The 12,264-nt window shown below is 40.1% G+C and overlaps 1 protein-coding gene across 2 annotated transcripts in view; it reads left to right on the top strand.

Moving 5' to 3' along the window:
• nalcn (sodium leak channel, non-selective) overlaps positions 1-12,264 on the top strand; it is a 68,359-nt gene that overhangs the window by 16,299 nt on the left and 39,796 nt on the right. For both annotated transcript variants that reach the window (XM_080902698.1, XM_080902699.1), the window contains exon 12: positions 1,431-1,517. In XM_080902698.1, coding sequence (XP_080758824.1) covers positions 1,431-1,517 — 87 coding nt within the window. The remainder of the gene's footprint in view (positions 1-1,430; positions 1,518-12,264) is intronic.

Below are 12,264 nucleotides of genomic sequence, written 5' to 3'. Positions count from 1 at the left end.
TATAAAAACAAAACAAAGCTAATGGCATGCTATGGATTTGACATCAGTCTATGTGATTTTAAAATGATGTAGTAGATATCAAAGCTGAAACAGTGTGCAGCAGGTGGGATGGTGGGTATGTAATCACAGAACAGGATGACAAATGATGCAGGCATGTTAAAAATGTTTTATGTGTGAGAAGCCAGCAGCTGCAGATCAGTCCACACGTTTGTGTTTTATGCTCCTCACATCACTTCAGAGAAAATTCATGATACAAAAGGATTTAATCCACCACCTACTGCATGGAATGATTTCAAGGACAGTCAGGCCAAAAACACTATACCAGCTCATTTGCTAAATAAATCATTAATATTCCAGATTAAGTCACATCTGGCGTGTAGAGTTCAAAAGCAGTGTTCTCCTGTTTTCAGATTAGTCAGTTTTGTTTTTTAATTTAATTCTAGCTGCATGTTAGTACATTGTTGGCATTGTGTTGGTCAGTGCTCTGCTTTGGACCAGACCAAAATGTGTATTTCATATAAGCATTTTGGTCACCAGAGGGTGAATACGGAATTTAGTCAACTTTTGACTCTGTTATTTGTTGTTCCTACATGATCACCTAAAGTTTCCCCACCACCAGGCCAAATTTTACTTCATGGCATGTCGCAGCTAATGCATAAATGCCCATAAAATTAACAACATTGCTGCCATATAGTAATTTAACACAATTAATAATAATGTCCAAGTCTGCCAGGCCTTTAAATGTTTCCTGTAGCCTGACTACGAGATTTGTTATGCTACATTCCGCCAACTCTCATTTTTCTCTGTATGTTTGCTTTAGGATCACATAGTTTTCTCCAGCCTAGGCAGCAAATTAATTTTCAGTGAAATTATGGTTTGTGTGTTATTAATTTAGATTTTCTATAAAATTAATTATTTGAAACTGGGATTAGCATCTGCCTGAGTGGCTATAAACACTTGATCTTGCTGTGATACTGATACATGGCAATCACAGTATGTTTGCTGTATATGAGTTATTGTAATGTTTGGCAGCTAACTGAAATAAACACTTTTGGTTGATTCTTAATATCAAGTTAACTCTTTGTTGATATTTCTCATATGTCTAATTTGTTATATTCAAGATTTGGTAGAACTGTTATTAATGAGTGAACCAGCTGTCTTGTGTATTTGAAAGTCTCTGCTCTGATATTTGCTTGTTTTTATTTCCGGTGTTAGGTCCTTAGGCCTGCATACTGTATTTAGTAGCTATCACACTGCTTGTGTGGGTTGGTTCTGTGTGTATGCCTTCAGCTTTTTTCTGGCCACAGATGTCTTATGAAGATGTAGCCTAGAGGTTGAAATGTCTGTTGTGTCCAGTGTTTTGAATGGTATGGAGATTTTATGTGTGTGTGTGTTCGTTCTTCCACTTACATGCTGTCCTTGTGCCTCAGATGTTCCATGAAGATGCTGCTGGGGGATGGCAGCTTGTTGCTGTGGACGTCAACAAACCACATGGCCGAGCGCCTGCCTGCCTCCAGGTAAAAACGTCACACGATTAATATGCTGCTGGTGTAAACTGTTTCTTTTTCCTCTCATATGCACCTGCATAATTCCTATTCTGTCTATTAACAAAAAGCAGATAACTTCATTCTCTTTAACAGCTGCTGTAGACTGATGCAGTATCACATCATTGTTTTTGCATTTGTTTCTTTCTTTAGTGGCTGAACAGTGTCAAACAGTTAAGTGATGGGATTTAAAATGAGGGGAGGCTCATGTTTGATGTGTAATGCTGCGCTAATGATGTCGCTCCAGTGACAGATGGGTTTTAAATGACTTCTACATGATGGACACCACTGGCGTCTCGTGGTTGGTGTGATCCAAATGGTTGGGCTTTAAAGATAAGCTGAAAGCGGCGGGTGTTGTTTGCAGCTGGCCCGCTGTTGATAGCGGCGTGTTGTGGTGTAAAAAGCTGGGCCCTTGCTGTGAAAGACTGCCAATGGAGTCTGCAGCTATGTGAAGGTGGATGGCTGTCAGCACGCCCTAATGGAGTTAAAGCTGCTCTGGAGCTAGGTTTTAAGGACGCATGCACACATAAACAGAGCAAGGAAGAGAGTGCAAATAATAACAGGGAAATTTGAAGAAGGGAAGGAAAGAGAAAATGCGAAATATGCAGTATTCCCATTAAAGCAGCATGTCCCCCAGAGCCTCATCATCGGCTGAAGGAAAGATTTAGATAGAGGGATAACCAGAGGGATAAACACGGCTGACTTCCCTCTGAGCCCTGTGCTGCATTACAAGGAACAATCAAAGACTTCTTCATTTGCCTTATTCACTCGTAACAAATAGCCATTATTGTCATTATGTGATAACAAGATGATCATTTCCAACAGTAGAAAGGCTAATGGAGTGAAAGACAGCAGCATTAGGTCACCTTTATAGCACTGGGTCAAAAAAGACAGCTTCTGTTTTAGTCAGACTGCTGTGTGGATGAATTGCGGGTTAGATTGCATTCGCCTCCAGTAAAACTATGAGCAGATGGGCAGAAAGAATCTGAATCTGGTGAACATTTGCCTCAAAGGCCATGCCTTCTTGTTTGATTGCTTTGCTGTACATAATTCTGGATTTTTGCTTCAACATCATTAACTGCTGATAATAGGATAGGAGAAAGGATTTTTTTTCAAGTCATATACCAGAGGATACAGATGCTGTGGGGCCGGCTCCCTGTGAGAGGGAGCAAGCTTCACAGTGAACTGGTAGACGCAAGGCAACTCACACTACCATCACACGGACTGTTGGAAATGGCCTTGAAATTGTGATAGATGAACATCTGTCTCTGATAATCAAAACACAGAAACATAGGATAGGAATGATCCTGATATTACTTTATTAACTTCAACAAAATATATTTCATATTAAGGCCAGTACTAGACAATGCATGTATTATAACAATAAAGTTTTAAAAGGAAAAGCATATGTTAGCTAAATATTTAGTATATATTACTATGAGATTTCAGATCCTACCGTCAAAATAGCCTAGATGATTTTTATGTTTCCATGGTAACAATCAGTGACATGTGTTTACCAATGATACCATCTGACAAAAGCTGAGGAAAATCTGCCTTGCAGATAGACTTGAGTGCAAGCAAGGAAAATAAGATTTTGTTTAAATAACCTGCTGAAACTTTTGTTTTAGTTTGTTTGTTCAGTTGAGATTCTTATTTTTTTTAAGCTGGTATGTAAATGTTTTAGCCTGCTTGTGCATTCAGTGTGTCAAATGTGAGGCAAATAATGATTAAGTATTAGCTGAATACTTGTGACTGATTTTGACATGTATTGTACAGTGCTAATCTCAAAAGTCTTCCATTGTTTTCTGGTGCCAGTCAGACACTGACAGCAGTTTGTGGCATATAAAGCCATCAAAGCACTCTGAAAATGTTTTCATGTTTTCATGTTGTCAAAAGCACTGCAAGATCTAACCCAGCTCTTCAAACCAAACCCGAAAGGCCTAATCAGAGATCACAAAGAAGGATTTTAAGTAAGGAAATATGTTACAGGTTTCACAGATTAGTTGTTAAAAGAAGTTAATCTCATCTAAAATGCGTTGTACACAAAATATTCACCAGTATTGACTTGAAGAATTAGTCTTTTATTTTTAAAGGACTTTAATTTAAACTGTCTCCTAATTTATCGGAACAGGCCAGTTCATAATGTGCTTTGACTTCGAATGAGAAAGCATAATAAAGACAAACAACACACTGTTCATTATTAAATCGTGATATTTCCCACTGCAAATGGTACTTCAGACTTAGAATTTCCTTAAGGTATTGCAATTTTTAGATATTGTTATATTTAAATAAAAGAAATGTAACTGAAGATCACTGTAAAATGAGTTTAAATAGGAAAGACATGGGATTGATTGCATTGACAGTTAGTGTAGCTGCACCTGTGTATCTGTGCATCCATGTGTCGTGGGCAGTTGTACACAGTAGTTATGTATGTATGTAAATGTGATTTAAAAAAAACCCACACATTTCTCTTCTCTGATGTAATGGTTGGTGTGAGAAGGCATGCCATATTACACCAGTATCAGATTATTGATGGATGCCCCTTGCACGCTTTCTTTAAAGCCTTGCCAAACACTGTATTTCTTTGCTTTTTCATCCATATCAGAAGGGAACAGTGTTAGCTGACTTGACAGGTAGAGTGAAGACAGGTAGTGGAGATCCAGCCTGCAGGGCCATCTGTGAGTGCTGGGGAAGTGAAGTGTGAGTTTCTGTTCTGCTCTATCTGGCTCCAGAGTAATTGGCCGTCAAATGATTAAAATGTTTCAGCGCTGGCAGGTGGGTGCTTTCTGCAGATAGGAGACCCGTGTGCATCCTGTCTTTGTCTGCTGCCGGCTCACCTATTACCGTCGGAATGTCTTTGAAACTACGTGCAAGTGTCCGGTCAGGCCTCTGCGTCTTCGACAGGCAGCCCGGCGATCTGCCTGCAGACGTCTGCGTATTTGTTCGTGTGCGTGTGTGTCAATCTGGATCTGTCTTGGTCCAATCTGGCTGCAGCAGTTGGAGATAGCACATAATTGATTAACCACCTGCTCTTTTTGGAGACGGGGAGGAAATGGCAGCTTCCTCTCCTGAGGGGCTACAAACAAAAATAGCCCTCTAAGCAGGGAGCACCTTCACTTTCCTCGTCCACTCTAACAGCTGTTTTTCTAATGTTTTTATTATCTCATTTTTAACTAATGCTGTCTTACAGCAGTATAGTCTTAATCAAAGTTTTGACAACATATGGCATCCTGGTTGTCATTTTTGTTGAATTAGAATATTCTGTTCTTTTCGCTTTCGGACAGTAAAAACTTTACATTTGCATATTTGTGCTCATGAAATCTACCAACAGTCATTTTCATATACATATTTGCATGTTTCTCTTTGCTATTGCATTAAAAGCATATTTTTATGTTTAGACATTATAATCAGCAGTAGAGTTCAGAATTAAGGCCTGTGAGAACAAAAGACATGCACGAGTGTTCCTGTGAGTTTTTAGTAGTGCCTGTAGGAGCCATCTTACATTCAGAAGGTCTCTCTTTGCTATATTTTAATCACACAGACTGCTTGGACAGTATTTATTTAAGGGTTTTCAGTCGGAGACCGGTGGAGGTTAATGAAGCATTCTGTTCCTTTCCCCATAGATTTGGTCTGCTAATTAGCCCCTGATGCTCCACCGTGCCATAATTATACCGCAGATTGGTGCTTTGGCTGCTATAGGCAAAATAAAGAGAAATACTCACTGCAGATATATACTATTGGAGTCAATAATTAAAAGAGCTTCAAATGACCACTTAGGGAAAGTGGAAAAGCAATAATGAATGTTCAGGTCTTCTAGTAATCCAGCAAAGTCATGTGTTTAATTTTGCGTTGTCTCTTTGCCAATGAGCAGTTGCTGTTCCTCACTCCTCATCTGCAGAGCTAAATGCAGTGTGATGGATAAACCACTAGCTTACTGAGCAAAAGGAGGATCTTTTTGACCTCTCTCTCCCTAAAGCCAGAGGTTATTGATTCTCTTGAGCTCCCTTTTTGTCCCTGCCCTTTGTCTTCTGGATCTTCTCAGTGACACCACTCGTATACTTTTAGGCAGCCACACAAACACAAAGATCTACAATGTGTGAAGGTTAAGGTCAGTTTGACTCTGCATGGAAGGAGAAAGAGGGTACAAAGAAGGGAAATTAGATGAGGAGAACACAGGATGCAGAAAAGAAAGACATAGCAAGGTAGGTAGTGCATATGTGTGTGATGTGAAATGGATCATCTGCAAGAAGAAAGTGAACAACATGTGACTGTTCCTGTGAGATCAGCTCTGAATGTAATTGTTCTTTCAGTCTAGTCAGGAGCACAGTGATATATTTTCTGAAATTAGATACACCACACAGTCCTATTCTAGGACTAAGACACGGAATGGACGCAGAGGTGGCAAAGCCAGCAGATATTAAAGGGAGAAAGGGAGGCCATCATGTTTTATTAAGACCCTTTTTCCAGCCAGAGACATGAGTCAGCCTGCTGTAGTCAAGGCCGTAATAAGTCAAGGGGCACCCACTTAACTTGGTCCACAGCCCAGTAAGACTTTATGCACCCACTCCTTCAGCCAAAAGCTTTGAATTACAATAACTCTGTGTTGATATCTTAATTTGACAGTAGGCTTCTGAATTACGATGTTTGGTTTGCATATTTTATTCATTTATTTTTTTTAATTCGGTTGGAATAAAAAAGCCTTAAGAGAACTCTTTGTCAAGTATAGAGACTTAAAAAATAACTCAAGCAAAACAGTCTGTAATCCCACCCAAGTTCTTCTTAATCTCAGTAAACAGGAGAGAAAACTGTAGCAGCAGTAGGTGCCAGAACATGGCCCAGTCTGTTGGTGACAATTCCTGTGTGACTACTGCTTTTCCCTGCCAGCTATGTGCACATGTGCTACACTCCTCTCATGTACCAGCGGAAAGAGCATTTGTCCTCCTTGGCAGTCTGAGGGAACAGACAGAAGACGAGGAAGCAGCCAGTCTGCGTCTCTTTGTTGATTGTGTTACAGTTGCAGGCCCTGGAAAATTTCCAGATATTATGGATATTTTCCCATCATTCAGAGGATCGGTCTCTTTACTTACAGCGGCTTGTGTCGCTACATCTCTTATATGAGGACAGCTGAATGTTGTCTCAGCTCTTTGGTGAGATTATGGTTTATTCTTCACTGACCAGAGCCTTTAGTGAGAGTGAGAATTTGCTTCACTGTTCAGATTGACTTAGCACTAAGGAACAAAAGTGCACAAGTCAAGTAACGAGAAGTCTTCACAAAAAGAGAAATAGATGTTCATTACCTATTCCTTTGTATTTTTTTCAATTGCACTTTTAATTTTACCAGAGAAAAACACACACTGAGTGCTCTTTTTCCCTAGATACCAATTTGCATGCCAGTCGAAATGATCTTTTCTCCACAACGCTATTTGCATGTATAATTTCCATCATGGACAATCTGTTGCAGTCTAGAACATAAGAGCTGAGTACACGCTGCATGTCGGAGGTATGCTGTGCTATGTATTGGAAATTAAAGTTTGCTTCACTCACGGAGAAAATTGTGCTATTATTCACTGGAAAAAAGACAAAATCGCAACTTAATGTGTAGCTGCTTGCAACACTTGAATTCATCATCGCTCTCTCTCTCTCTCTCTCTCTGTCATTAGTAACTTTTCTTCAGGAAGCAGTTGCTAGTAAATGTGAGGTGGACATTACATTTCAAATATGTGGATGCTTATATATAGTTTAGTATCTGTATATTGTCATGTCATAGATTTGGGAGAAAACAAGAAATTGATTAAAATGTTCTATTCTATTTCAGCAATCATCAACTTCATATATTCGTGTGTGTGTGTGTGTGTGTGTGTGTGTGTGTGTGTGTGTGTGTGTGTGTGTGTGTGTGTGTGTGTGTGTGTGTGTGTGTGTGTGTGTGTATCTGCGCGCACGCATGATTGTGCCTGTGTGCAATGAGCACCTGGTATTTCAAAGAATCAGCCAGAGGCAGCTCGAATAAATAGCATCCATCAAACAAGTGGCAAAGGATTTCAGAGACATACAAGCTGAGGAACATCAAACAGCAGGGGAGAGCCTTCTTGTACTGCAGTTGATGCTCTTAAATTGATTCTGACATCTTGAGGCCATACAGGGTGTGCCAGTGTCATCAGCTGCATTAGGGAAACTCAGCCATTTTGCCTTTGGAACAACATGGAGAGTGTTAAACGGTGAATTGCTCTGCATGTTTAGGCAATTTGGCGCAAATGGCAGCGTGAGGGCAAGATCAAAAGGTTGTTTTGTGGCAGACGTGAATGGTTACAGGGCTGTATCTCCATATGACAGATGTTCGAAGTAGACACTGCTCTCCAGGTTTTCTTAGAGATGTGATTCCCAAAAGCTGACAGAGAATATGGGCAAAGTCAGGACCTTAAGAAAATTGACTTTCATACACACAAGCATGTACTTTCTGCTCTCTGTCAGTATGCCTCTGTCTTGCTTCTTCACACACACACACACACACACACACACACACACACACACACACACACACACACACACACACACACACACACACACACACACACACACACACACACACACACAGATCCATTCAGCCAAAACACCCATGGGGGAGAACGTCTGGTTGCTGGAAATGTCAAACTGCTTTGTCACGTCCAATCTCAGTCAGGGAGCTTAAGCACTGTGTGTCTAGAGTGGGCATGTGTAAGTTCGACACAAAAACACCCATCCTCAAGGCTATGAGCTCTGTTAGCCTAGCCAGTAAGTTGAGTTTTCAAAAGTAGGAAGAATTTTACAACAAACATGAAGTGAAAAAAGAAAAAGATTTGTGAAAGATTTGGCTGACTATACTGGCAGTTTCATAGCTCTGTATATGACTGGGTCTTATGCAAATGACATCATCTTAAAGAGCACCTTAACACCAGCTGAAGATCTTGTTTTTGCTGACATCCAGTGGTTTAAGTTTTCATCCACCTGCCGTGATGTAAAAGTTAGGGTGCTGTTGCTTGACCAGTCGAGTGAATTTTTGATCACATCCAACCCAGCATGCATGATACGGGAATCGCACTAGAAAGTTTCAACCAGAGAGGGCAGCCAAACACTCCTTTGTTAGCCTGGATTTAAAGCCCAAGTTTATTTTAAGCTGTCAGAAACTTAGGGATATTACTAACTTAGTATTGCCTCTTCGTATTTAAGACGAAGGAAAGTGAACTCAGTAGAATTTAGACATATGTCTAACCGATTTATACCCACAATTGCCCTTGAACCTGTGTGCTTAACCTCAAAACTGCTCCTTTTAACCCCTCCCTTTTTAACCCTCTTTAATTGCAATGCAGCCCTGCTGGTTAACAGTCTGCTGCTTTTTAGTTTGCTTTATTAGGAAGCTAAAGGTATTTGGTTAAGGTTAGAAAAAGCCAGAAGTAAAAGAAAACAATATAGACATATAGGAGACAGAATACTGGCAATGATCAAGGTATGCTACCAGTGCCATTGCTCCTGACAGAAGTCTGTTTTTGTACTGTAAGAGATTTTTGTCAGGTAAACATAAGTGTGGTAAAACAGCATGCAATACATCATGTAATATACGTGTCATTCAGTAGCTTGGTTGGGTAAGTTTATCTAATAATTCCTCACTTGTTTTCAAAGCAAACTGACTGCAGATCTGGATTTCTAGACTTTTGAGTTTGTACTGTAAGTGTCCTTGTGTGTAGGAGGGTGAATGGCAGGGGGCCCGTTTTCCTGGGGCGAATTTGATCTTTCCAGCAATGTTGCAAACGATCTTCATCTGTCTTAAAGTCTTCCTCTCACTTTTCACTTTTTCAGTCCTTCCTATTGCTAATCTCACATGCAAGTCTTTTTTTAGGGTGAGTCGTTCTACCCACTCACATGCTGTTCATCCTGCCATATACAATATGTGCAGTTTAGGGCTGTGATCACATCTGTCGCATTGTTTCCAAAAGAATGCGTCATTACCACATTTTTCTGAAAGAGCAGTCTGTGTCTCGGATCACTGTGGGTCAGTTTCTTCACATTCTCGTATTCCGTGATTATTTTCATCATGTGATGTTATCGGAGGCTTTCAAAGCCTCTGCTTTTTTCAGGGTAAACGGCGTACACTTATTGCTCCCTTTTTCTTGTTTTTGCCTGTCTGAATGCACACTGATTCTGATGTCTGGAACAATGTTTCTCATAGTATTTAACGAAACCCCCTTAATTGCTTTTAAATTTCATGTAGGACTTTTTGCTTTTCTGTACTCTGTATATGTACATACACATGCCCAATGCATTCCAGGTGGGCACTTAAAACTAAATTGCTATTGTCTTGTTCTAAATTTAAATACCTGATGTCCATCATACAGGGTGTTGAAAAGGTATTGGCCAATTTCTTACTTTTTGCATATTTGTCACACTTAAATTAGACGATTTATTAAAGGGGAAAGAAGCTCTCCAACCCTACCTGGCCCTATGTAAAAAAGTAACTCCCCCCTCTTCTTAAATCACGACTTAACATTCATTAGCAACATGTCTGGAAAGCTGAGTTCACTTTCACTAGCCACACCCAGGTCCGATTACCGCTGAACCCTAAAAGAGACTATCCGCCCATTAGTTCATGCCCTGAAGCTCAAGCACAATTGAGTTATGCAGCAGGACAACGATCCAAAACGCAAACTTCCTCCATAGTGATGTAAAAGACTCATTGCCAGTTATTGCAAATACTTGATTGCAGTTCTTACAGCCAAGGGTGGCACTACCAGTTATTAGGTTTACAGTTGTGGTCAAAAGTTTACATACACTTGTAAAGAATAGAATATAATGGCTCTACCGAGTGTCCCGTTATTTCTAAAACTCTGATTTTTCTCTGATAGAGTGATTGGAACAGATACTTCTTTGTCACAAAAAACATTCATGAAGTTTGGTTCTTTAATGACTTTATTATGGGTTAACAGAAAAAAGTGATCACATCTGCTGGGTCAAAAATATACATACAGCAGTGCTAATATTTGGTTACATGTCCCTTAGCCATTTTCACTTCAATTAGGCGCTTTTGGTAGCCATCCACAAGCTTCTGGTTGAATCTTTGACCACTCCTCTTGACAGAATTGGTGCAGTTCAGTCAAATTTGATGGCTTTCTGACATGGACTTGTTTCTTCAGCATTGTCCACATGTTTTCAATGGGGTTTAAGTCAGGACTTTGGGAAGGCCATTCTAAAACCCTTATTCTAGCCTGATTTAGCCATTCCTTTACCACTTTTGATGTGTGTTTGGGGTCATTGTCCTGTTGGAACACCCAACTGCGCCCAAGACCCAACCTTCGTGCTGATGATTTTAGGTTATGTTGAAGAATGTGAAGGTAATCCTCCTTCTTCATTATCCCATTTACTCTCTGTAAATCACCAGTTCCATTGGCAGCAAAACAGCCCCACAGCATAATACTCCCACCACCATGCTTGATTGTAGGCACGGTGTTCTTGGGGTTGAAGGCCTCACCTTTTCTCCTCCAAACATATTGCTGGGCATTGTGGCCAAAAAGCTCGATTTTTGTTTTGTCTGACCACAGAACTTTCCTCCAGAAGGTCTTATCTTTGTCCATGTAATCATCAGCAAACTTCAGTTGAGCCTTAAGGTGCCGCTTTTGGAGCAAGGGCTTCCTTCTTGCACAGCAGCCTCTCAGTCCATGGAGATGCAAAACACGTTTGACTGTGGACAATGACACCTGTGTTTCAGCAGCTTCTAATTCTTGGCACATCTGCTTTTTGGTGATTCTTGGTTGACTCTTCACCCTCCTGACCAATTTTCTCTCAGCAGCAGCTTGCGTTTTCTTCCTGATCTTGGCAGTGATGAAACAGTGCCATGCACGTTATACTTACAAACGATTGTTTGCACTGTTGCTCTTGGGACATGCAGCTGCTGCAAGGTAGGTGCGACCAGCCATCTGCTGCAACCGGTCGCAGCAGATGACCCCGCCCCTCCCTCAGCCTGGTTCTGCCGGAGGTTTCTTCCTGTTAAAAGGGAGTTTTTCCTTCCCACTGTCGCCAAAGTGCTTGCTCATAGGGGGTCATATGATTGTTGGGTTTTTCTCTGTATCTATTATTGTGCGATCTACTGTATAATATAAAGCGCCTTGAGGCGACTTTTGTTGTGATTTGGCGCTATATAAATAAATAGAATTGATTTGAATTGAATTGAAATTGAATTGCATTATTATTTCACACAAAGCCATGTAGATTTGGATAGCTTTTTTCCCCTTGAGAAATGAAATCATTACTTCAATATTACACAAAGATAACTTATGCTGGTTATCTTTGTGTAATATTAAATTTTATTTGATGATCAGAAACATTTAAGTGTGACAAACTTGTAAAAGAAAAAAACAAAACAAAACAAGAAACCAGGAAGGGGGCCACACTTTTCACAGCACTATATCTCCTTTAGTGTGTGTTCTATCAAACCCTTTGTTTTTTTACTGCAGTTGGAGCTATATCCAGCTGTTTAAATTGAAAGTATATTTTTGTGTTATCTTTTGTCTGTGCTTGTTCATTAAAATCTCAGATAAACACAAACTCTAGCTGAGCAAGTCACAATTGCAGATCTCTTATCGAACACCATGTAATACATTTTTTGTTTTCTCAGTCAAAGCAAGTGGGGTTTTTCTGTGGTGTTTTTGTTTCCACTGACAGAGATTGTCCAAATTATCAATCAATCTGTCAAAGT

The sequence above is a fragment of the Rhamphochromis sp. 'chilingali' genome, assembly GCF_963969265.1.
Source record: "Rhamphochromis sp. 'chilingali' genome assembly, chromosome: 14".
Lineage (NCBI taxonomy): Eukaryota > Metazoa > Chordata > Actinopteri > Cichliformes > Cichlidae > Rhamphochromis > Rhamphochromis sp. 'chilingali'.
Note: the sequence above shows the minus strand (reverse complement) of the source record. Positions and strands in the feature narration are given on the sequence as shown.